Genomic DNA, 27,813 nt, shown 5'->3' on the forward strand with positions numbered 1-27,813 from the left:
TCAAACAGAAAAACTAAGTTCTATAAAAATACTGGTTTTATTAGATCTCTCTCTTGACTAATGAGTTTCATTATCAAGTTTGACGTCACCATACGATTATTAAGACCAAAAAATAAAACGAAATCCTTCTGTGTAAACTCATTTTATATAGTATTGGTTATTATATTTTGACAGTTTTTTGTATAAATAAAATGGTAACACTGGTCCTCTAATTAAAATAAACTTTTATAGTATCCACCTTCGATCTCAATTCGTGCGATGATTCCTTCGACAAGTCTTGAGCATATATTTGGTAAATGTCACGTAGTTTATTGATTTCTTCAATTTTTTGGAGTTCTAAAATAACAAAGAAAATATAATTAGTAAGATGGTAATATTTTTAGAACTGCACTTAAAATATTGAAAATATATATATATAAATAAAAGTACCTTTTAAACGTTTGATCATAATTTCCATTAAGTTAAGTGCGTCTCTCCTATTCCTTACTTGATTGCTGTTCTCTGTAAATGACAAAATGTATTTATCGCAAATATCAAGAAAACTTGGCGACCGTGTTTAGACATTACTATGAAGTCAATTGCAAAGTAATGAAGTAAATTAAGTCATAGTAATGTTTGAGAAAACATTACTATGACTTAATGAATGATTTTAATGAACCACGCAGGAGGTGGTTTTACACCGACACTGCCAAGATATCAAAAGAAAGACAACAGCCTGATAAATATTACGCCTCGAATACATACACAATAAATTTAGTTAAAATGTTGTTGCTGTGATTTCGAAATAGCTGCCTCTTACCTACTATGCTCATATTACAACTAAACTAAATTCTTACAAAAAAATCAAACAACTACTATGGGGAAAGCCAAACCCCTACAGGACGCGTCCAAACGTGACTGACAGGGGGGGACCATCCGTTAGATATCTCTCAAGTGTTTTCTAAAGGGAAGGGGTGGAATTAAATAGATAAAATTTACAAAAACCCCTGCTTCTCATACTTGGAGATATATTTGGAGTAGACGGTTCTGCAGAGCTGTGCTGACTGGAGTACACAATGGGAACGGTGATGAACCTTATACACGGCAGAGCTGTAGGTGAAAGTCTTTGGGTGAGGTGGCAACACCCGTATAACATAAGCCATTAATACAACCTCATCCTGGGATGCGAAATGCTAGGGCAAAGGAGAAAAATACTTCTAATCCGCTGCATTTTACTTCCTATACCCTCTTGTGCCATGAGCTGTAAGTTTTCCTACCTTGATCAATAAAATAAATGAACTTACTGAGTGTATATTCAATTATAGCAGCAACTTGGTTAGTCACGCCGCTGATTGCTTTGTCTCCGTTTGAGAGCGCTACATTGTCAGTCTCCATCGGCTCCCCGCTATTGCTCAGTATCGCGAGCCTCTCCAATACACTGGCAATAGATGCTAATATAGCCAGTTGCGTCGATCGAGAACTTGTTGGATATGCTTTGGAGCAATGTTCGAAGAAAAGATCTTGGTACTTTTCTGCAAGAACCATACCTATTATTATAAACGCTTATGAAAAAGAAAGAAAAATCTAAATTACTAACACACGTATTAGTTACTTTTTCACGCAGCAAAAGATCGAAGTTTTTTTTTTTTGCATAAGATAAAAATAAATAAATGACCAGAAATGGACATAAAATGTAGACATTTTATCCAGCATCAAAAGATGTTAGATTTCCACACTTCAGCACAAATACATAATAAATCTAGTAGTCCTAGGTCCTCTCTTTCTCCCCTCTACATTTGGTATTATTTAATAATCATTAACATCTATCTTATTAAATAATAATGAGCATCATTGCGTTGTCGCCTTGCAAATCAGAAATGGAGAGTATTGATCAATCTTCAATGTCAAATTCAAGCACCTTAGAATCATCAAGTCAGTCTGTCTTTGTTGACGGATCTCCCACAGGTTCTAGGCAGATTCTATCGAGAAGCCGACAAGAAACTCAGCAGTTGCTCGTTTCCAACTCAACTCATTGTTCTATCTTGTGAGCATCTCAAGTGTCATTTTTATTTATAAATTTAAAAAATTTAGTGTTTTTTGGTGTTTAGGTTTTTTTTCACTTGGAGGAAATATAAATTTTATAAATTTAATTTTTTTCTTTTAAATAAAATTCAAAATTCAAAATTTATTTATTCATGTAGGCCTATCACAGGCACTTATGAAGCGTTCATACATAATTGTTTACATAATTGTAACGGGATGGTGATAACTTCGTTCGCCAACTTAAATCTAAAGCTACGAGGGTTCCAAACGCGCCCTGGTCTAAGAAGAGCCCACAACAAACTTAGCCGGGTAAATTAATTTTTTTGTTATCACCATCTTCCAATAAATTTAAATTAAGCTATGAAGCTAGAGCAATTCACAACCAAGCTTTGGGTCAGGCCGCAAGCTCAGGCCGCGATTGCCAGAGTCTCAGTTTCAAATACGTTGTTGGTTTCGAAAAATTTGATATTCTTTTTAAATTTGTAAAATTAATGTGTCATTGATAATAAATAGGAACTGACCTTGTGTATGAGGGTCCTTCGGCCACGCTTTACCCAACAGATCGTAAGCGGCTTCCTTCAGCGCAGTCAACTGTTCCCGCCTTTGTCTCACTCCGTCGTTATCTTCTTCGTCTGAATCTTTGTCCATGGCCAATTCATCCTGAAGTAAGAACGACACAAGCAACGAATATAAAATAAAAACTCTTCCACGTTTTGGTTGATGAAATGAATAGTGAAATAACAAATTGTGAATCACAAGAAAATGTATCGTGCTGGTAAAAAAGGCGATTTGTTTAATATTGCTTAACATATATTCAGACTTATTTGGCGTCTGCAAACGTTTACCTCTCTCACTATTGTTTTTCGAAAACTGAAAACGGAACGGAAAAACCCAAATAAACTATTAAGATCCGTACTAATAGCTCCTTTTGCAGATGCAGGGACGGCTCGTTTTTCGTGCAAAGTGAAGATCAAGCCAAAACGTCCAACTTGAATATTACGATCATTGGACAAACCGGATGGAATAAATTGTGTGGTCAAATGGAGCGCGTTTGTAGTACGTGATCCTTGCATGCCCAGCGAATTGTTACCCTGTTTATAGTGGCGTGCACTTCATACATGCACAGAAGCACTGCCTACCTAAATTATTCTATATAACTCGTATGGGAGGAGAATTTTCAATTTTATGCCATGTTCCCGCTTCATGCATGCCCTGGTCAAAGAACCTGTGCACGCCACTGCCTGTTTAAAGACTACAGTTTTCCATTTACCATCAGGTGGGGCATTTGTTTGGTCCATAAATTATTCTTTTCGGTTTCTTCTCCGTTGGTGAGCCATAACAAAAAGACCTGTGTGGTGGGATTACTTGAAATAAAAAATGTGTATTAGTTGAGCACTAATACTAACTTTAGATAAAATTTGCTTTACGATCTCGTAGAGTTGATGGAAGCGGTCACAAGAGGCGGCGGGGAATGCGCGCGCCAAAGCGGTCAACGCGTGCTTTTTATACACAGGTTCCTGCTTTCGGCTCTCCGCCACGAGTGCATCCACGCACTCCGTCGCCAGCACCTGAGAGACGGCCGGCGAGCCTTCCTTTACGCTGCGATGGAATAACTTGTGTGTAATCAAGCGATGAGGAAACATATATGTAATGGAAATATTGATGTGGACGAACGCTTCATATGTGCCTGTCATAAGCCAATATAATTAAATGAATTGATGGGCAATTCATTCGTAATCGAGATAAAAATCAAATTATTTTCATAAGTTAAAACAATCTTATTCCGAACTTAATACTATAATACAAAAATTATTTAATGATAATCTGTAAAAAATGGTATATATTTAAAGAATTTATTTTTAATACTAAATGAATGCAAGAGGCATTTATCAACACGTACCTGGTATAAAGTAGTAAATAACAAATAATAAGTGTTGGCATCATACATTCCGAGTTTATATGTAAAAATATCATAAGTTATGAATGTCATTAAAATTCATTTAAAATATCGTTAGATATGAATATTTTATTAAAAAAAAAAATACCATCATGCATGTCGCCGCCATTATTTATAATTACTGTGAAGTGTGAAGGAGCAGTTGTGATAGCTCGTTAAAAGCAATTAAATATAACTTTAAACAACGCTGAATTCTCCGTAATGCTCTCAGGAGCGTGTGAAGGCGATCAATCCGCACTTGGCCAGCGTGATATTATGTCTTCTCATTCTGAGAGGAGACTCGCGAATGTGAATAATGATTTCTTATGATAATGTTCATGAATACGGGTTGATAAAAACTCGCCGGTTATCGCCGTAGTAAATGGTATTCGTAATTTAATTGCTAAAATCGACTATAATTTTACTTAATAGTTTGAAATCTGTTCATTTTTTAAACTCACACACACAAATCCGCCATAGCTTCTAGAATGTGTTGTTTGCCATCGAAAGTTTTTCCCTGCACCGCCGCTAGCAAGGAGCGAATAAATGGCTCCCGCTCTTCGCCCAACCCACTCGCCATCTCTTTACATATTGTTTTTATTGCGTTTGCCGCCTGAAAAATTTAACTCTTACAAAGTTATCTGCTGGCGATCTTCCTAGATATCAGCCAGGGATCCTAAGCTCAAGCAATCCTGTGCCGTCTGTATATGAGGTAAGATAGTACCGCTAGGTGTAAGGTACCTTGGGCTAAGTAGTAGTTGGCTAGGTATATTATCAAAATTAAGCTTAATTTGCTATACTCCGCGAAAAGCAGGAGAATCTGTGTGGTGTAATTTATAATTTCTTCAATCCTTATACCCCACACCAAACAGATCTTCGGCAATATACCCCCTACGCACGTTTCGCTCCGAAACCGGAGCATCATCAGGAGATGTTGACTTTACAATGAATAATTGTTAAGTCACTTAACACATCTCCTGATGATGCTCCGGTTTCGGAGCGAAACGCCGAAGATCTGTTTGGTGTGGGGTATAAGGATTGAAGAAATTATAAATTACACCACACAGATTCTCCTGCTTTTCGCGGAGTATAGCAAATTAAGCTTAATTTTGATAATATATCATGGATTTCCGCAAAGTAACGCCTGCTTCTATCCAATAGTTGGCTAGGTATTATGGTATCTTGGCCAATGAGTAACACATACCCCCTTCCAAAAAAAAAAAAAATCTTTATTATATTAAATATTTTTATTTGGTAGGAGTACGTAAACCCAGATAAACCAGTCTACATACAATTTAATTGTCTTCTTCTTTTTTTTTTATTCCAGTACAGGTTATGCAGGCAATTATCTGTCTATAGTCTGCAAAGTCCTTTCAATCCTTTAGTCATTTTGTTTAATCTGAATGTTACTGGGACTTCAAAATGTAATTCCATAGACTAAGCTTAACCAATATTATTTCATTGGCATCACTTGAAACGTTAAATTACCAAATTACCGTTAATCCTTCCTATAGCGAAGCACGTTCTGGAGAAAAAATCTAGAAATAGATCGCAATGTCAATCTGTAATTAATGATTATACCACTGACCTGAATCTTCTTAGTCCAGCTTCCGGAAACGAGTGCCTGTTCAATGTACGCACGTATATCGGGCAAATGTTGTCGGATCCCACTTTCGCGGGTTGGGCTCATGTCCGACCAGATCTCCTCGAATGATTCCACTGTAGTTGAGTCTGTACATAATTAATAAACACTTTAGAAAAGTTATGTTCTGAAAATGATCTATATATACTTTTATAGCCGCCCAGTTATTACTAGCTTTAAACAGATTCAGATTATTAAGGTAAAACCTCGATATAACAAATTTCAAGGGAACAATTACATTTATTTTAAAGAGTTTTGGTTTAATGAATGTTTGTAATATTGAGGAGAGGTTAATCTAAAAAAAAGTATAACGAGGTAAAATATGTTTTGGGTTGTTAAAATCCGATATTTAGGTGTATTTACACTTAATGGCAGCTGCAAATTCGTTATAAAAGGTTTGTTGTTAAGGTCTGAGTTATCAAAAGACCAAATATGACCATCGCCAGAACATTGACCTCATCTTTAGTACCGAGTAACCGATTCTTTCCAGTTTTTTTAATGAAATTCGCGTGAAAACCTTTAGGCAAGCATACGCGTTAGCCCAAAAACTTGATTTTAGACTTTCCCACCTAAGCAATCATAAGAAAATTTAAAAGATTACCATTCTATGGCGCTTACCATCTTCCTTAGGCGCGTGCATGGCTAAAAATACTACAGGCGCTAGTATATCTTCATTGTCCTTTATGTGCTCAATTTTAGCTTTAGCCACGGACTTCAGAGTTAAAGCTATTGCCGATCTCGAACCATCATCTTCTTTTGTTTCATACAAAGTTATCAATTTCTTCATTAACTTCTCTATTGATTGTGGCTGGAAATATAATGTACTGATATCATTCTTTTAAGACATTTTAAAACAACAGAATCTTAGGCAAGAAATCACGTATTTATATATCACACAATATTAATGTTCTCTTCTCACCTTAGCATGTGCAGATACTTGACCGAGGGCTTCAGCATAGTTTTTCCGAACTGTTGCATTTCTATCGAAAATACCATTCAATAGATTGGACATAATCTTTCCCGCGACAGGTTCGAGTTCAGCTCTTAAATAATGTGTAGCGAGAACTAAGAAATGTGCGCACGCGACCTTCGTGCCCAGTTGCGGTGATTTCGTTAATTCGAGAATACTTGGTAGCATTTCTTTGAATGTATCGATGTTAATGAACGGCATACACTGGAAACAAAATATAATTTTTTATCTAGTAATAAAGGAGATGTTTAAAAAAATTGATTTTGTATCATCCGTCAGAGTTTTCTGTAAGAAAAAACATGCCCGAGGGACGCAGCGTTGGGATGTAATTAAGTAGATGGACTAGTCTACTTAATTATAGACAAGTCGCAGGGATCCGCTCGACTCAACTCGTACAAAAGACCAATGTCCAGCAGTCGAAATCTATTCGCAATGATCAATGCGATCATTTGCTTAAACGGTGAGACAAAACGTCTCGAGGAAAACTGCATGCCTGAAGAAGAAACCCTCTCGAAGACGTCTACATGCAAACTATACATGGTGGACTAGGGCCTAAACCATTTTAATTCAGACAGGAGATCCGGGTCCTGTATGGGGCCGGTAATGGGTTCATAACGATGATGATGATTGATGTTAACATAGCTTGCATCTATGGCAAAATCAACCCTAAAAACCCTTCCCGTGTGGTGACGGCAGATCAGAAAACAGTTGTCACCACCCCTCCCCTGCTCCTGCGGGTGTCGTACGGCGGTAATGCAATCTCCAGCCCGTCTATTCAGCGTGGTGATTATGGGCCTCCCGTTGAGAGAGTCCTTTAGTTCAGCTGTGGACTGTTAGAGGTCATGATGTTCCAAAATATCTAAAGAGGTTCTGAAAAAAATTTTCTTTTTTAATTTTTTATTATTATTACCTTAACGACGGTGTCAGTGGTGTAATGATGCCGAGCCGCATTGGCGCGCATATCATCCAGCAATTCGCGCGAGCCAGTGTCCGCCAGTGCTGTACTCAAGTACGAAAGTTTAGCAGATTCCAACTCGCCCGCAGCGCCTACCAGAGCGGGCACTAAACGCGGCAAGAAAGGCGCCAAGCTGTTTCCCGCTGCTGTCACTAATTTTGCTACTGTTTGTAAACTAGGTAACAAGACAGAAAGTGACAAATTTACACACCAATTTAAAAAGAAAATGCAAATAATAAACACACTTTTATATTAAATACGTACTTACTTGCAAATTATTGAAATGTCTTTTTTTATTATTGAAGTGACCATTAAAAAGTAATAGTTTATTTATCTGCTCCATTATTTGAAGATTTTTAAAAAAGTAATTTTGTTATTGAAGTTATTTCACGGGTCAATTTACTCACCTAACACTTCTCACTTCTTTGACAAGATTTGTGATCCCTGTATCAAGTAGAACGGGTAATATAGCTGAAACAATTTCTTTTCCATCTTTACCCTGGTTTACATCCGATGCCTGGATGCATAGCTAGAAACAAATAAAAATATAAGGTGCCAATTTACAATAAGGTGACAAACACACGAAACACAGAAGAAATATATAAAGTACTGTACTAGCATCGATACTAGTAGTATATTTGGGTTTTTAGAATTTTCCTTGCAATTTTTCCATATTTTCTCAACGTTTAAACCTTCCCTAAACTTTCACGAATATTTCGAGACCTAGACTAGCCCAATTGGTCTAGCCGTTATCGCCTTTAGTGAGACTCACAGCAATTCACTTTTATACAATTATATACAGGGTCAAATAAAAAATACCAGAAAGCTCTCGTACCTTAGTTGTTTACATTAATACTGTAACTTTTGTTCTATTACTTTTTTTTTAACTCGATAGTTAGTGAAAACTTTTTTTTTTTTACATCGATAGGACTGTTACTTTGCGCACGAACCACAACTCTATCGTGGATGCTTGATTTGTATGAAATAATAACGAATACTGAATTTTAAAAGGAAGTTATTTTATTTATTTATTAACTCATTACACATAATATACATCACAGGTCTTAATTTAAAGGTCTAAGCATAAACTCAAAAGAATTTTTCCGTACACCTAGCCGTTGACAAATTTTTGCTTTGTTAGTCTAATAGATTAATATATTAACATTAACAATTAATGCTACAAAATCGTTACTTATTCACATTACCATTTAGAATGCGGGTAGGTAGACAATGATAAATGTAAAAACCTTTTGTTTACGTTCCATAATTTATACAACTCAGTATAGGTAGGAACGAAGTGCGTTCATATTCCTACATGTACAGGATGTTTTTTATTTTTTCTCATATTTTGTCATTAAATATATTATTTTGTCATTAAATATATTTGTTTGTTATAAGATCTATATAATATTGTTTAAGTTTGTACTTAATATTTTTCTTAGTTGTAACTTTTAATGATATAAACTAGAAGGCCCAGAGTTTTCTGCTATTAACCCTGTATAGATAGATAGATTGCACTAAACATAATTACATGATAGTATCTACCTTGGATAGTACATTGGCAGTACTAGCGGCTGCCTGCCGCGTGCCTTCATGCACATCGTCCATAACGCGGAACAACTGCAACCAAATTGTAGGCAGCTGATCCAGAGACTGTCGCAGGTTTTGCGCCCCCCTGATGATGATAATGGAGTGTTGAGTCGACCGTTATTGTTCCGATAGTCGTTTCAGTCAATGGTCTTCCCGCGAAAAGCTTCGACCACCATCTTAAAAAGCTTTCGCTTGGTTGTTGGAGCAAGGGTCGGATGCAGAAGGCAGTAGTCCTTGAAACGGCGCGTATTGTGAGGAGGTTCTTCACTCTGGAGCCCTGAACGCCGGTTGCTTGGGCATTCGAAAGCCCCGCAAGCGTAGAAGTGGATGTTTTTTTTTATAAATTTTTAATAGTGTTGTTTTTATATAATAATCGAGCATTGTTGAGAATTTAAAAAAAAGAAAATCAATAAATGAAAGGGAATATCAAATTATAATGATATTAGTTGGTCGAAGCTTTTCACCACTGACTGCAGTGGTGAAAAGCTTCGACCAATATCTTAAGAAGCTTTCGCTTGGATCAAGGGACGTGTTAGGAGGATTGTTGAAAATTTAAGAAAATGTATATAATGTTATTATTATTTTTCTCTATCATACAAATGATATAAAGTATAAATATATAATGTATAAAGTATAACATGTATGCTCTGTGGTAGTTCACTGGCAACCAATCAAATCAAGCGGTGCTGGACTGTTAGGATAGTCCGTCGGTCTCTTAATCTGACCCCAGACCCCCGGCTGTCTGGTCTATATTTGTAATGTATATTTAAGTTTATTACCACTATGTATATAAGTTAGTTAAATAATATTAAATTCAGATCTTTGTATATATTTATCTTGTACAGAGAGTTTAGTGTATATAATAATAATGTTTATTTTCCAAAAAATCTTAACTCTAAACCAATTTACTTAATTTATTTTGATTTTATTATATAGGATGAGGCATGCTCAACACCTTAATTTATTATTATACTACAAGCTTCTGAAGCGAAACTAATAGATATAAATGTAATAAAGTGTACATTAGAAATGTGGCTGTTCTGCGGTTCAACTCGCGTTGTTCTATAATCTTTTTTAATAAACGGGCTATCTAGAATTTTCTTTAACAGGTTGATCCTTAGATAAGCGTGTTTTATTTTATAGTGATAATATTGTCAGACTTAACAGACAACCCACCTGAATGGAAAAGCATGCCCTATAAACAGAGCAATACTTCGAAGGTCATACAAGGGCACATCCTACAAAGTGCCTGTGTCCATCAACCCGAGACGTAGGTGTTAAGTCTCATGTGCCTGTAATTAGCCCGCCAACCATGTCCTTTACAAGCACACACACACACACACACACACACACACACACACACACACACACACACACAGCCTTGCAACTTGGTGGCAGAAATAAGCGGTAGTACTTCTTCAGACGAGCTCTGCCACATAAACTATTACTCTCACTACTACTAAAAACTTTTAAACTCTTCCGCTTATATATGTTACTATAAGTAATTAGTGGAAGCGTTACAACCAATAACTAACCTACAACCTCTTCAACCCTAAATCTCTAATAGTTTAGGAGATCGTGTATTTCTTGAGGCATGAAATAGACTCTCTTTACTACACTTATTTATGTCATACATTTTTACTGTTTATCCCCATGACTGCTCCGGTCTATTGGAATCACGGTATATTAAAGAATTGAATATTATTTTACCTCAATAAATCAGTGAGAGCATTGCAGCAAGACATTCTCACTCGCCACTGGTTCGAAGTCATGTTAGCCACCAAGTCGTTTAATATCTCTTTGTGATATTTGTGAACCTGTATAAAGAACATTCTATCATTACCGTAGAGCATATGGTTTATTTTTTATTAAAAACATGAGTTTTTTTTATTAAAAAACCATATTCTTTACAATATAGATATATAGATTACAGCATATGGTTTAAAAAAAAAAACAATGTTGTAATCCATATATATATATAATAATACGTAAACTATATATATATATATATATATATACTAGCTGACCATATTTAGGGGTATGAAAAATAGTTGTTGTCCGATTCGCAGACACACCGAATATGCACCCAAAATTTAATGAGAATCGGTCAAGCCGTTTCGGAGGAGTTTAACTACAAACACCGCGACCTGAGAATTTTATATATTAGAAGATAATCAAACGTAAACCATATATATATATATATATATATATGTATATAAACATACGTACTCGTACGTAGCGCTAAAACGAATTGCATTTAAAACTAAGTTTCCATGACGGCAGATCAGAATAGAGTTTTCGCCATCCTGCCTCTTCCAGCGGGTGTCATACGAGGCGACTAATGGTATGTAACGGAGAACTTGCAGCAAGCGTGGTGATTATGGCAAAACCTCCCGTTGGGAGAGGCTTTAATCTAGCAGTGGACGGTTAAAGGCTATTGACAATGACGATAAAATGATTGACTTTATTACTAACAGTTTGTTGTGTGTTGGGCACGATGGCATGCCATATACTGGCCATGGAGTTTTGTATTCGGGGCGTGGGGTCGAAACGATATCGGTACAAGCGCGGTACAATGCGGGGTAGGTGCTCACTCAGTTGAGCACCGGCTTGAAGTGCTATGGAGTGGAACCCGAATGCTGCACCTGTTAAACATAAATAATTATGGGTTATCAAGGTCAAGCTTATCATACATTGCAAGGCGGCGAATTCATGGTAATAAAAAGTATCCAAGATGTGATGATAGCCTACTGGGTAAGGCTTCGGATTTCCTTTCAACGGAAGTTAACCCCTAATTTTCAGTTACTTACTCTTCGGAGTTATGTGCGTTTTAAGCAATTGAATATCACTGGCGTCAACAATAAAGTAAAACATCTGAGGAAATCTGAATGCATGAAAGTTCTCCATTATGTTCTCAGAAGTGTGGGACCAATCCGCACTTGGTGGACTATAACGACATATAATACCCTTCTCTTTTTGGGAGGATACCTAGTCGGCCAGTCTAGTCGGCCAGTAATGAATTGATAATGGTGATAACAGTGACGTGCACTCCATACGTGCACAAAAGCACTGCCTACCCAAATTTTTTTATATAGCTCGTATTGGAGAGGAATTTATACATTTTATGCCATGGACATTTTATGTTATTATACATACCCTGGTCGAAGACCCTGAGCACGCCACTGGATGTTGATGAAGAAAAGTATCTGCATTGATTATATAATATTAAAATAACCCTTTTTCCTAAACTCCTCTTGAAGTCATGAATAAAGTCGCGTGGCAGCAACAAAGCATTGTAGTTACATGTTACTGGTCTTTATGCTACTAGTCTAAAAATCCTCTTTATAAACGAGTTATATAAAAGTTTTCGTATAGTCAGTACTTTCGTGCATGCACACGCACGCCAAGTGCGTCATGACGCACGCCAATACATAAGAGATAACGAGTATATCGAATTACGTGCTGTAGTTTTCAAAGTGTATTATGTTCAGTTTACACATTACGCATTTAGCGACGGGCCAACGCCTATTCGATCTTCAAAAGAAAGCCTACTAAATTAAATAAAACAGGCAAATAAACGCAGGTATCAAACATTTTGCCTTATATTAGTCTTGTGTAGTCGAGACCTCTTAGTGATTATCGTAAGTATTCCTACTAATTTGATTCTACTGACCTCTCTTGGAATTCCACATAGAATTGTGATGAGCCAAATGCATAAATTTGTAGAGAAGATCCGGTTGGTTTAAATCCGAAGCCAAAGAACAGAGTTCTTTGTATGTAGATAGATTACCACTGAAACATTCAAGACATAGTTTAGCAAATAAAGTATAACTACAATTTATAGACATAGTAAAATCCAATTAATAATTATCAAGCGAGTGAGCTGACCTAGATACCATATAGTGCTCCCTAGAGAAAGAAGGCTACTTTAAAAATTATTACACGGAGTGTTTTAAGTACCCAAAAGTTATATGATACTTAAGTTGTAAGCAAATATTCCTGCTTGATGAATGAAAAATTAAAAAAAAATGAAAAAATATTTATTATCAAAAACAACATTTACAGATTCCATGTTACCGATGGTACCCACACTAGGTATTCCTGTTTCGTGGGTGCCTATTTACAATTTAACAGCTTAAATTTATGTTGTCACTCGAATTACAGTCGATTAAACAATTCGTACAATACACTCTAATTATTGATAAAGTTGCATTTTTTTAATAAATGAATGAATTAATTAATACACTTTTATTGTACACCAAAGAAAAAAGTAATAAACACGAGCACTAGCTAGTAGTAGTATAGATTTCTTATAAACATACCCAGTAGGCGCAGTTCCCAACTGTCCTTCCTCAAATATCTTAGTATCCTCAGTGACTTGTGCCACGGACCTTTTGCCGCTTGTTAGCTGTTCTATGATTTGCGCTACCAGCGCCTTTTTCTGATTTTCATCCGAGTTTTGATATACCAGACTCAGCCCCTTGCTGGCTACATCCTGAACGATGTCTGCAAACATATCGAAACTAACTAACACTAATAACACAAAATACATACTGTTGAGTTTATATGACAGATTTCGTCTGGTGGAAGGCTTCGGCCGTGGCTTGTAACCGCCCTATCGACAAAGACGTGCAGCTAAGCCATTGCTGTTATAAACCAGAAAAAAATTCTTTCACGAGTTTTGTTCAGGCCATCACGATTTAAAAAATAATTCAAGGTATTAAAATTGGAACCCAATTTGAGTGATTGAAACTTCCAAGACGGCTAAATACATTCTATTGTTCTATTGAAGCACCTTTTTGTGAGTTGGAGTTTACATTGTGGAAAATAAATACAAAAATAGTAAATTAAGGTCTGCTATATTTTTGCACAAAAAACAAGTTTTATGACTTTCGCAAAACAACATCCTATTATGGACAAAATATTATATTTATTTATTTATTTAAAATATAGCATAAATATGATAGAATATATACATAACCAAATCGATATTCTCACCACTATTCTCTGAAAGGTAATCCATGAATGTATCCTGTAGTTGCTGTAGAGAGCTCTTAATGGGCTCTCGATCCGGGCAGTTTTTCAGCAATGCTAACAACCAAATACTAGTTGCCTAAACAAGAAAAATATTTAATTAATTCAGTACATGTCAAATAATACATTTGCATATATAGAGTAAAGTCAGACCACCGCGTCAGTGATGATGATGATTGATGGCGATCATTTCAAAATTTAATGTATTTTATTTAAAGAAAAATTTTATATGCGTAACTTCCAAAATATTTACATCTACATATTCTGTACCATATTCTCTTAAATAATTAATGAATGAATGAATACACTTTTATTGTACACCAAAGAAAAAAAAAATAGTTACAAAGATATAAATACATATAAAGAGAGTACAATTTGGCGGCCTTATCGCTACATAGCGATTTCTTCCAGGCAACCAATTGCGTAAAAGGAAAAAACAGAATAGAGATAGGTGGTGCAATAAATAAGATTTAAAATTATACAAATATATAAATAATATATATATATATATATATAAATATAACTATAATGTGTATATATAAATATTTTACATATAAATACAAATAAAATATATAACATAAATACCTATATAAATATATAACATATAACATCCTCAATTTATATGAAATACATAAATAATTAAAATTACACACTTAAAATGATCCGCTTCAGCGATGTTCGGCTGAAAGAGACAAATAATGATCCTTCACTAGTTTCTTGAAGGTCCCAATCGATTGTGCCTCACGGATATCTAACGGCAAGGCGTTCCATATAGCCTGAACCGTAAATGATCCGTTGAAGAAGGAGGATTTGTGACCAGGCACCTTCAAGATTAACTTCCTCGTAGAACTAATGTGAATTTGAACATGAGATCTGCATCGGAGAAATATCTTACATAAATAATATAAAAACTTGAAACTATTGGGTAGTTTCAAGTGTGAGTTCGTTAGTTTAAAATTTCTAGCTTTGTACATTTTGCTTTGCAACTTACCTGTCTAGAGTGTGGATGAGGATGTTTTCCAATTTTGAATAATTCCAATAGTAACCATTTTAATAGATCATCATTTTCTTTTTGCGCTTCTATATCTTTTATTTTCGCCTCACCCTATGAAATAAGTACTGAGTAAGTAAAACTTTGAGATTATACCGTAACTTGGATCATTACAGTTTTAGTAATTATTCTTTCCAAACATATGTATTTTTACCTCTTTAGGTAGCTCGGTCCATAAATCTCTGTTTTCGTTCGAATTTATACCTTCGACGCAGAGTACTAAAGATTCGCCTATTTGCAGATGTATTTCAAATTCTTTACTCTAAAAATTAGAAATATCAATATTATCATCACATCAATCAAAATGTCTGTGAAATTGCCGAAAAAGTAAGATAAACATTTAATAAATTGAATTGTATAACTTACATCTTTAGCCATTTGTAAAAATCCTCTGACAATTTGTTTTGAGAACACAAGTCTTTCGCCGGTACACATTAAACCTAAAGTATACAGCGATCTTTCCTTTACTTTTGAGGGTATTTTTGCATTTCCCACTATTTTGAATAACCTTTCGGCCACTGAGAATTTAGTAACTTCCCCTTCCGAAATTGCGGAGTCGCTTTGGTTGATTTTGAAAGGATTCTCGCTTACCATAAGGGAGTCTTGATTTGGGGATGAATTAGGTAATGGTAACGCGGAGCATCGGACTAGAATGGATATTGCAGTACATGATGTACTAACTAAAAGCGTTTGAGCATGTGACAAGAAGTTGGCTGAAAGAAAACGAAATGTTTAGTATATTCCTTTGCAATAATGCAATTCTATAGGTATTCTTGTTTTGTTTAGTCCTTATTAATGTTATATTACTTACCTAAACACAGTACACCCTCTTTAAACGGTTCCCAACTTCTTGGATTGAAGCCTTTTCCACCGAATTTGCCTCGCCTAGACAAAACTATACATCTCTCACACAAATGTGTGAACGCCATAATATAACCGCACTGAGACTCCAAGCTCTTATTACTGCGGCACTGCGCTACACACTCCTTTATTTCAATTTCTATATCTGCTTTGTTTTTTGTATGGACGGAAATTATAGCGTAAATAGCCGCAGATGTTTCACGGATATCTTCCTTTGTGCTGGTTGCGAAAAGATTCTTCATGAAGGGTAACAATCCAGTGTATTTTTCAGCCATTTTAGATGGCACACAACCCACAATATCCAAGAAGCATGTTAGGGGCATGAGACCTTGAATCAAATATACATTACTATAAATACAAGTTAACAATTAGGTTTTTGGTAATTTTATGTCATATTTAAAGCATTCAAGACACAATAGATACACCTGAGCGGAGGCCGGCCATGTTACACAAAACAGTACTGCGGGCACTAAAAAGGCCATAATGTGAGATTAGTAGCAGTAAACTCTACGAAAATACCCGACCCGTGTATAATTTAGTAAATACCTGGAGAACCGTTCAGAAGTGAAGTAATCATAGTTAAATATCTATCAAGCGCTTCGGTTTCCAACAAATTTTCTTGAAAGTATTTAGCTAGAATTGGTGAGGTAGCATTGGGGTGGTTCGAGCAATCTCTAAGGTTTGCATCGCGGTTTAGGCACATCCTTAAATATCTCAAAATCTGAAAGTGTAAATAAATTTTAATAAAGAAATTTCAAGCATATAAATTTAACACTAAGCACTTTTCTACATTGTAGAAAATAAGCGTGAAAAGTTTTAAAACTAGTTTCTTGCCATTCTGACTAATCGTAGGTCGAAAGCTGATCTGGAATAATTATGTGAAATATGTCACATGTATCAGAATACACATTCAAAAGCTACTGTTCCATTCAAGCCCCAAATTCTATTAGTCGCTGAAATTATGAATCCATACCCAGTAGTGACCAATCCAAACTGAGGAGCACTATTTCGTCAGGGCCAAAACTTTAAGCACGTAAGACCTAAAGTAGGTTACATGTACAACTTCAGTTGATCTAGAGTCAGCTGCACTTCTACCATTACTACCTACTGACGCTTCACCTATGAATGTTTCCAGAATATGCCTTATTATGATGAATTTTTAATGACAAGGTTGCTTGGAAGCATCCGGCTCCGCTTTCAGCTCTCACAAGATAGAAAAATGAATGTTAAAATGCAAAATGTAAATTGTTGATGTTGGAAAAGAGCAACTGCTGAGTTTCTTGCCTCTTCTTCTCGGTAGAATCTGCCTTCCGAACCGGTGGTAGAATCACTACAAACAGACAGACTTGACGTTTCAAAAGTGCTTATATTAGGCCTACTTGAAATAAATGAATTTTGAATTTGAATTTGAATTTGAATAATTTATCTCAATTTGCACGTATGCATATTGGTAATATATTAATCGGTAAATATATAAAGAAAATAGTTTAATTTTTATGTAAAGTAAGCACCACACTCATATAAGAACAGGAATTTGCCCGGAAATAGGATATTAATTAAGCAGATGATGGCGATGACTGAATATAGTATACTTACTTCTTGATATGTCTGAGGATGAAACTGCAGAACGTGATTGCCAACCACAAACCTGTGTTTAGAATTCGAACCCTTCTTCCTTTTCTGCATCTGATCCCATATGTAATTAATCACATCGATGAATTTTGGCACTTTGAGTTGAGTCTCTGGCGCGTTGTCTTTATCCTTGGATGATGTGTCCTCATCTATATTGACTACATTGGTGTCTTTTACAGACACGTTGTTGACAACATCCTCTATTTCGTTTGGACGTGAAGTGCCATAGAGACATTTCAGTGCTTCGGTAGAAACGTCATCTTGACTAAAATAATATTTACTTTAAAGTTATGTTACCTTGGAAAACACTTGAAAATTCCACATACATTTGATTGTAAGCTGTATATTCGGAGGATTTAAAATCTATTAATGATTATTAAAAACACATACATAGACATATCAAGAAAATATTTTTATCTAAAATTTTTATTCAAAATTGAAAGATTGACAGCCAAGATGTTTACTAAATATTCTTTACTGCAAGATTTCATCTGATTAGACTTAACATCCCGATCCAGGAGTGCATTAATTTGAAAGGGATAAGTCGTTGTCTATTTGATTTCAAAAAACGTTTCCAGACAATAAAACAATTTACAAATTAAGATTATAAAGAAAAGATTAACATTAAAAGCGACGAATACCCAAGAATTAAAGTTGATCGTATATTGCCGTACAGGCCGCGAAATGCCGAAGCACTGCAAGAAGTCGACAACATTGGACGTATTTTCCAAGCTCATCCAAATTAATTTGGCACATTCGATGCGTCGACTCGCTACTAACTTCATTCGCATTATTAATATTGATAAATGCGTTGCATTGCGTTAAGCAATTGCCTTGCGGTAGAGTACGATCAACTTAAACAACTTGGGATTTCCTATATGTTATATACCTGTCTCCGCTGGCCAATAACAGAAGATATCTTGAGGGAACATAATCCTGGGGGAACACTGAAGCGGAGTAACGCATTGCGATGTATCGGATCATAGATTCCTCACTGTGCATGTAGCTGTATAAGGCAAGTTTCTAGATGAGTACATTAAGTAACGTATGTGATTCTTAACGAATAGCTAAAAATTAAATATAGTATTAAAAAATGTGTTTATATTGACATATTGTTGTAGCTCGCATGAACGTTCGAGTCCTAAAGTGTTAGGACTTAGGATGACAACCTCGCACCTGTAAACGTAGTCGTAGTAAACAGACAACATAAAACTAATCGCTGGACGATCCGGAATTCGGACTTTTTACAAAATACCTTTCCAGTAGTGTACATTGATTGGTTGTCAAGCTACTATATAATACAGTTAAGCAACATATATTCAACATTACAGTAATCCCCTCTATAACACGGTTACGCGTTTTCTCGCTAAAGAGGGTTTAACACGAATATTAAGAAATAACTATATCATAACGAAATATGGACGTTTTTTAAAGTCAATCTAAATAAAGTACATTTGAAATAAAACACTTGACATAAAATATAAATTTTGAAAATAAATAACATTTGATATAAAATATAAATTTTGAAAATAAATAAATATAATGTGGGTAATCTCCGCGTTATATGGGGAACAACCGTGTCATACGGGGGAATGAAATCGCGTAATAAGAAAATGAGTTACACTCTTACCGTTTTATAGGGGGGTAAAACAGTCGGTACTAGTTTGGATGATATACAGTGTATCATCCAAACTAGGACCGGCTGTTTTTATGTTTGCAGTAAGCTAACTTTTTGGAAATCTTTTAGACGATTCATATAAAGTAGATAAAGTCTTTTATGAAACTGTTGATAATTAGGTTATTATAAAACGGTTGCATAAATAACTCATAAATAGATAGAAAAATGTTCCGGTACAAAATTTTATCTCGTTTATACTTTAATTTTGTATTGTGGTACGAAATAGGTACGCAATACCAAACAATACACAATCACTTCTGGCATAAGCTTAACTACGAGAGAAGTGACGTAGGCGCTTTAAAACATTAAAGATATATAACTCACTGGTCCAACAAAGCGAATAGTGCAAGTGCTTGCGGCTCATCAAAGGGACTGGGTTTCGATTTTTTACTTTCTGAGCTTTCGTCTGCTTCCATCTTGTCGCATGAAGTGCTGGCAACTTCTGACGTGTCCATTGGCTCGATTTTATCTGAGCAAATATTTTTAAAACATACCGTGATTAGAATAGATGGCGCAAATCCTTAATGAAGTGCGTTATGCGTAATTCAGTTTAGTATCTGTGTTTATACACATCTGGTGTGTTTTTGTTCATTAGACCTAGAGAATGTATCTTTTGTAATTAAGGTCATGAAAAGAATGTTCGTTTTTTTTTGGTTGAGTCTAAAAGTATAAGACTTTATCATGAAGGTTATTGAATTAGTAGGAGTCGTAGTGATACTCATAGGATCAAAGCTCTAAATGTGAAACGCATCCTCCCATGCCGGTCAGAAACAGCGTCTTCACTTCACTTCACTCTCAAACCCTCATATTATTAAAACTTATTATATACTACATTGGATTATTAAGATTTATTACAAGTTACACTATCGAATTAGGTTTAATTATTTTGTAATCATGTGTTAGAATTAGTGAATATAAACAAACGAATAAAATGTTTTTCCAACCAAGACAATATATGTATTTTACCTTGACGCAAAGCTCAAATAGCAATCTTTGGCCTGCGTAACAAATAACCTTTAATAACACTGATTGAATTGAGAATTCAATGGATTAGAATAAAGAGTAATTTTAATATTTATTTATTTATTTAGTATCGATAAATAAATATATTACGACAATACACACATCGCCATCTAGCCCCTAGATAACTAATGAATATTTTTATGAATAACATACATAAAAACTTATAAAATACATATAAACACCCAGACACTGAAAAGCATTCATGTTCATCACAGAAACGTTTTCCAATAATTGTGGGTATCTAACCCACGGCCATGCAAAGTCAAAGTGGACTCAGAAAGCAGGGTCGCTGCGCACTGCTCCAATCGGCAGTCATAATAGTGCCAAAATCATAGACAAGATAAGATGTAGACAGGGAAACACTTATCTCTATAAGAGATCTCCACCTGAGATCTGTGACCACGAAAGTAGGTAGGAAATCAATTCCTTAACATCGGATTGTTACTCTTCGTCCTTACTAAGGGCGTTAATGACAAACAAAAAGAGACAAACACACCTTCGCATTTATAATATTAGTATGGCTTAGTAATATAAAGTGTTACCTTCAGGATTAATCTTGTAAGCCGCGGCCATTTCTAATAAAGCGTCTCTTAAGGCTGTCCTCATTTCGGGTACAGCTTCTGGAATTTTCTTGACAAGCTCCTCGAGCAATGCGAATTTGTCGCTAAAAGACTCCGGACATTTTAATGCTAATCGTCCTATAGAGATAAACAATGATATAAAATTCTAAATTCACAAAGACTCATAAAATCTTTATTTTATTAGTTTCTTTTTTTTTTTTTTTATTAATTTGTTTTTAATTCTATTTTTAAATATACTTTACGATAAAAAGTAATGAAAAATTTATTTACATTATCAGTCAAGTCTGTTTGTTTGTAGTGATTTTACCACCGGTTCGGAAGACAGAATATACAGACAGATATAGAATGGTTTGTTAAGGCTGACTGCGAGCTCTCAAAACAGTGAGGAAACCCACCTAAACACATGTAAGCCTTGGGCTGGTGCTCTGCATGTTCTTCAGATCTAATTAGTTTTAGGAGTCCTTTCAAGTATATAGCCGCTACCTTTGTCAGCTGAGCTTGATCTCCGCTAGAACATTACAAACATATTATATAGAAATCTTAATAAGAAGACACAACAAAGGCCCTTTAGCACTTTAAGTAAAGAACACACTTGTCGCCGAACGTCGGTTCCCAGCGACCGTTCCACTACGCGTACGCAACGCGCTAGGGCATCATACATTTCTGTTTTACACAACGGCGTACACTAGTTGTTCTAGAGCGTGAGCGTCTCAATGTAGTTTAAAAAATAACAATGAAGTTTTAACTGTTACAAATGTTTTATTAAAATTCGAGTGCTCTGAGTCTCGTTCGCGGCGATAAGGTAACGCGTACAAAACATTTATGGTGTGTTATTTTCAAAAGATATATTATTGCGAATTCTAACACAACGGTGCACACTTGTAGTTTTATAGCGTTAGAATCAATGTAGTTTAAAATAATAATGAAGTCGCTAACTGTTACAAATGTTTTGTTAAAATTCGAGTGCTCTGAGTCTTGTCCGCGGCGACAAAGTGACACGTATACAACATTTCCAGAGTCTTGTTGTTAAGATGCATATTATCAAAATATATATTTTATTGCGAATTAATAAATTTGATAAATAACTTATGGAAAAATTGATTAGCATACCTATTAATTACGTTGAGTAGAAACATAAGCGCACTATTACGAAGACGCGAATTAGTGTTCGGATCAAATAATGATGAGAAAACCACCTGTAATGAAAAACATGTTGTAATAAAATCGATACTGAATATAAAAAATACACTGCATTCAATATTCAGCAATAGCAGCCTATTAAATTATAGGGCACAGGTCTCGTATTTTATAGGAGAGACGGTTTTAGAACATAAACCCACGACGCTGCTCGTATGCGGGTTGGTGGACCCCAGTATTAACAAGGTGAAATTAGTAAAAATGTTACTCTGGCATCCAAACATTTCATAAAATTAAGTGAGATAAGACTATCTAGGAGCTCTATTATTATATGAGATCCTTCTCTAGTACTCCTAAAATTCAGCAACTTAGACATGTGTATATATCAATACTTAACACTAATGTAAATGAATATAGGACCCTACTAATTTAATTACCTAGTAGGTACTTAACATGTTTAAAAAGATGGAGAAGTTCTCTAATCTCTAAACACAGATGAAATTATAAACACTTGATACTTTATTATACTTACTTGAACACAATGTGGGAACAGAATAGCTGAACCAGTTGCCTTGTTAAGATATTGAATAAGTTTTAAACGGAGCCTTGTACACGCTGGCACCTAAAATAATATAAGGTTTATATGAGTCAAGTTTAGTATTACTTCATTTAAACATTAAATGAATCAAAAAGGAATACTAACCTTCCGGTCATCAGCAGGTACTTTCAAGCCTGCCCAAGTGCCCAAATACAATGCGTAAAGTGGAGCCACAACTGAAGGCTGTGACCAGTCTACAGTGCTACAAATATTTAAAAAAAATATACATATATTGAATACAAATAAATGAAAACTCATTATTGAAGGTCATGAAATACAACTTTACATACCTATTTACTTTAATAAGTGGACTATTGGCATGATTAGCAATGCTGAACCGGGAATCAGCCGCGGCGATAATCAGCGGTAAGAGTATGTCGCTTGGGTTAAATATGTCTTTACTTATAAATGTCACTATGGACAGTTTTATCTAAAATATAAACATACGGATATTAAACAGAAAGTATAGATTGACAGATTGTAAAGCCAGACGAAAGAAGGGCGGTAAGATGTGCATTGCATTCATCATCAATCATAAGTGACGTGCACAAAAATGTGGACAAGGGTCAGCATAAGTAAAATGGCAAAAATATGCCAAAATCCTCCTCTGTTGCCAGTTACATGAAAAAGTTAGGGTAGGCAGCGCTTTTGTGCATGTATGAAGTGCACGCCACTGTCAATCATCATTATGAACCAATATAGGGCACAAGTCACCTCTCAGAATGAGAAGGGGTTAGTCCCTTTTAGGTTCTCACGCCTTTGTGAACGTTCAGGAGAACTCTCAGGCATGCAGGTTTCCTCACGATATTCCTTCACCGTTAAAGCAATTCCAAACGCACATAACTCCGAAAAGTTAAAGGTGCGGTGCCGGGGATCGAACTCGGTCTCCTGAAAGGGAATCCTAAGCCGTAACCACGAGGCTATTACCACTTCATTGCAAAAAAATAATTTTATTAGATTCTTAGTGAAACATGGCACACCACAAGATAGACCAATAGGCCTCCAGTGGAAAAATAGTTTTCGGGATGCAATATGGCCGCCCAAGTCGTTGCGAGCATTCTAGAAACATCTCTTATTTTTAAACTAAGTTGTAAGCAATAATATGATTAATTATAAATACATAGTATAATTCTTCGAATTCTTTTTCAGTGTCAATCAAGTTTTATGTTTTATAAACACCATCTATGGGGCTTAGCCGGTCTAGGTTAAAAATTATAAAAATTGCAATGACTATTTCCATATATTTGGGACCTAATAGTGTAAGTTAAAATTTTTTCTATAAATACCTCTTCAAGTTGATTAGGATTCAGCTGATGTTTATCAACAATTCTCTTGTATGATTTTAAACTCATACCAGGTGGCACCTGGAAATCACTTACGCCTGCATTTGGCAAAGCTCTAGAAATAAAAAATAAACTATTTATCTTACGCCAATTGGTTTTATGATTATTGTTTGAGCTATAGTAGCTTGGCCCACTTTCTATTACTAAATTGCTAGGATTCCATTGCAGGCATATATTAGTCTCATAAGAGTTTTTTTTATTAAATTGTAATTAATTCTTACTAATATTATCAATGCCTAAGTTTGTATGTTCCTTCCTGCACACCTAGCTAAGCAACAAATCATCTTGACTTTTGAATTAATCTGTCGAAAGGACAGATTATAACATAGGCTAGTTTTCATTCTGGGAAAACAAAAGGTTCCCATGGGATTTGTATAAAACCGTTCTAAATATTTAGGATTACGTAAACGATAAAAAAGCTAAAAGGGTGTGAATTGCTCTAGCTTCATAGCTTAATATAAATTTACTCCTCCTGTGGCCTTCTAACTATATCAAATCGTGGGAACCCTCTAGCATTAAACAAATATAAGAGTTAAACAACTCACCTGTAAGGTAACAGAAGAACATCAGTTGCAAACTTTAAAATCAATGCAGCTAGTTTGGGTTTCTCTTTTAAATTGAGGTTTTGCTCCTTAATATCTCCTAGCAGTGGCATCACTAACATGAGAATACTGAAATATTAAAAATATATTTTGCATATTGCTAGGGTTTGAGTATTTTGAATTAGTAAATAGTTCAGAGTGGTAACCTGTGGTCACTAGGTAACGCACTTGTTCACTTGTTCCACTTGTGAGTTGCTTTGCTTGCTCTCAAAGCAGATTGAATCTGCTGCGATTAACTATGGCTGTTTTATCCCTTAATTATATATTAAGGGTGTAAAACTTTCTTTACAAGAAAATTGTAAACAGAGGGCAAGTTGCGGAATTGAGAAATTTTCTTGTCATTTACTGACATATCCACTATGTTGGCACAAGCGATTATGATTACTAATTTTGGGCAATGATTGCTGAAGCGATTGATATGTCCATAGTTAATTTGCTTTATACATTTTTATCGACTTGGACATGGATATAATTGGACAAAAATTGTAATACTACAAATTGGTTTATGGTATGAGTAATTAATCAGAACTCACAGACAAATATTGTCAAATCTACACAGAAACAGGCATGTTTATCATAATCCAAATGCACATCAATTGCATGGTTGATTTGAGTTTCTAAAAGACATGCAGTCATTATTATATATATTAGTACATGTTCTCAGTATCAAATATAAACCACAAAGATCTTGAAAACTTTTCTGGCTTTCAATTATAACTTGAGTTCCTTCAAATCAAGAGTGAATAGACATCTTATAGGCACATGTTTCCCTGCACTTACCATCAGGTGTTATTGCAGCCAAACACTGGTTCATACATTTTAAAAACAGTTTTTAAACAACATTAATTTAAAGTGATCACAGTAAGTTTTAGACTTACTGCTAGACTAGTGACTTATGGCTCAAAGGAAGAATAGCACAATAACTTGTTTTGTAATTGCCTTTAGCTCATAGCAGCTCACTTAAAAGAAGAAACCTACAATAGCAATGTATAGCAAAACAAATATTTTTTACCTATCCTGGTGGGCCAGTGGCTTATTCTCAATTGCTTCAAGCAACAGTGGAGCTAAATTCAATTGCTGATCCTTTGGCAGTCTCGGGAAACCCATAGTTATATATATAATGGTAAAATTCTGTAATAAATCATATTTAATTTTTTACTTCTTAGGGAATATATCTATATCACCAACCACAAATAAATATATTACATAAATAATATCACTGAGCTAACACTACAGCTGGTTGGTGCAGTGGCCAGCAACCCTGTTTTTTGAGTCCAAGGCTGTGGGTTTGATTCCCACAACTGAAGAATGTTTATTTGATGTACATGAATATTTACAATATATGTATTATATTCATAAAAAAATATTAATCAGCTTTCTTAGTGCCCATAACACAAGCTACACTAACTGTGGGGCTAAGTGGCGATGTGTGTATTGCCATTGTATATTTATTTATGGAAATTACTACCCAAGTCAAATTATCAGCTTTTGTGTGACAAAATACTTTTTAATACTAAACTTCTACCAAAAACCAAATATACTATAATAAAATAACTAACCCATCTTAAAGAAGACAAATAGTTCATCATGCAATTTTTAACCAACCTCCTTCATCAAGGTTATAAATTTTGATGCTTTTTGTTATGTATGTTCAGGTATAGCGCCTTGATTACATATTTTTTTAATTTGTGAAGCGTGTAATTTGTTTCTCCTAATATCTATGCTAATTTGACTGGCATGCTATTGTTAGCTTAGCAACAATATCAATTCTTATTCCACAGAGTAAGTAGTAAGTAAAGTAAAAAGTTATAACTTACGATAATGAAACTATTGGCAGCAGGATCTTTATAATGCTTCAGCAGTGTTTCAACAGGGAGTTGAACATCATTACGACATTTAACCCTTTTATTGACATGAACCAAAAGTTCCATCACTTTTGTACGAATCTGAGGAATAATTTATATTATATATATTAATGAAAGAATAATATAGTAACAAAATTATTCAACAACATCCTTGGCGCTGTGGTAAACGGTGTAGTCTTGTATGCAAACGTTCTGTCTAAGTAAAAGGAAATTTATAATTTCTGTACTTTAAAATCTGTTACTTTGACATTACAAATAGACACTGAAATTTAAACCTTAACCTGGCGGGTTTTCTGAATATTCTAATATACAGAAATTATAATTATATAAAATAATAGTCAGAATTCCTAGAGTTAGATATTTTACAGACATACTTTGATTCTCATATACCACTGATGGCTGTTGAGTTCCAGTCAACCCAAACAAAAAAAAGAAATAAATTTATTTTACGAACAAACAGGAACTACTTTTTTTTCTTATCTACTTTCAAGAACAATTATTTTAAAGAATCTTTACAATATAAGTTTTAGCATCATTTAAGAATAGATCATATCCTACATGTGAGTGTGTATGTTTGTTGATTTGCCACCAATACATGGTTCAACCGCAGTACCGATCTTTACAAAGTTTGGGACAGGGAAAATTTTCATTCTGCAGCTTGATACTTTCCCCACAAGATTGGAAAATAAACCAAATCAACGAACGAAATTCAAGCGGACGGGAATGAATAGTTATCAATAATATAATTAGATGCAAAAAAATAAAGTTATATACAAATGGTAGCAAAACGAGACCCACCTGCTCATGCGGAGAAGAGAGTTTAAGAATAACGGGAGGCAGAAACCTATTTAGACAGCTCTCTAGTTGATCATCCGAATCGGCATTTCCAAGCCGTAAGAATACGCGATCTAATAAAACTGAAACATTCGACAAAGTTGTAAATAATTGTTTAAGTTATCGACAGCGACTTGTATCTACCGAGCATAATAACTGGCTTTTGAAGCATACTTACGTGAATCATTTGAGCAATCATTACTGCTTTCTGTTACTTCCATTTCAGACATTTTTTATCATTTGCAAACCGGTGTCTTTTTATTATATGAAAGAACAGAATTTCTTATTTCTTTCTGCACATCAAACAATGACAGAATGACAGACAAATTTGTTTAGCAATCAGTTTGACATCGACTTTTCAGATTTTGTTAACATCTTATTTTCTTGCTTCTTCGTTTTTTCGGCGGGAAACTTCGTACATGGCGGACGCGGTTTTCTCAAATTTTTCTTTGATTTTAC

At 35.0% G+C, this 27,813-nt stretch overlaps 1 protein-coding gene across 1 annotated transcript; it reads right to left on the bottom strand.

Moving 5' to 3' along the window:
* Positions 1–126: 126 nt before the first annotated feature.
* LOC120625625 (proteasome-associated protein ECM29 homolog) lies at positions 127–27,663 on the bottom strand. The gene is made up of 37 exons (XM_039892710.1): positions 27,533–27,663; positions 27,319–27,437; positions 26,473–26,601; positions 25,668–25,786; positions 24,599–24,724; positions 23,997–24,108; positions 23,001–23,140; positions 22,816–22,912; positions 22,645–22,734; positions 22,086–22,171; positions 21,371–21,483; positions 20,937–21,092; positions 19,696–19,840; positions 18,583–18,699; positions 17,658–17,958; positions 16,608–16,782; positions 16,012–16,389; positions 15,567–15,913; positions 15,355–15,462; positions 15,141–15,254; positions 14,114–14,228; positions 13,438–13,621; positions 12,789–12,907; positions 11,591–11,760; positions 10,826–10,932; positions 9,071–9,200; positions 7,933–8,054; positions 7,481–7,700; positions 6,520–6,774; positions 6,219–6,408; positions 5,547–5,689; positions 4,420–4,571; positions 3,429–3,621; positions 2,544–2,682; positions 1,284–1,511; positions 430–501; positions 127–336 (listed from the first exon to the last, which is right to left on the bottom strand). The coding sequence occupies exons 1-37, from the start codon at positions 27,582–27,584 to the stop codon at positions 209–211; spliced, it is 5,691 nt and encodes a 1,896-aa protein (XP_039748644.1). The 5' UTR covers positions 27,585–27,663; the 3' UTR covers positions 127–208.
* Positions 27,664–27,813: the final 150 nt, after the last annotated feature.

Source organism: Pararge aegeria, chromosome 8 (genome assembly GCF_905163445.1).
Source record: "Pararge aegeria chromosome 8, ilParAegt1.1, whole genome shotgun sequence".
Classification (NCBI taxonomy): Eukaryota; Metazoa; Arthropoda; class Insecta; order Lepidoptera; family Nymphalidae; genus Pararge; species Pararge aegeria.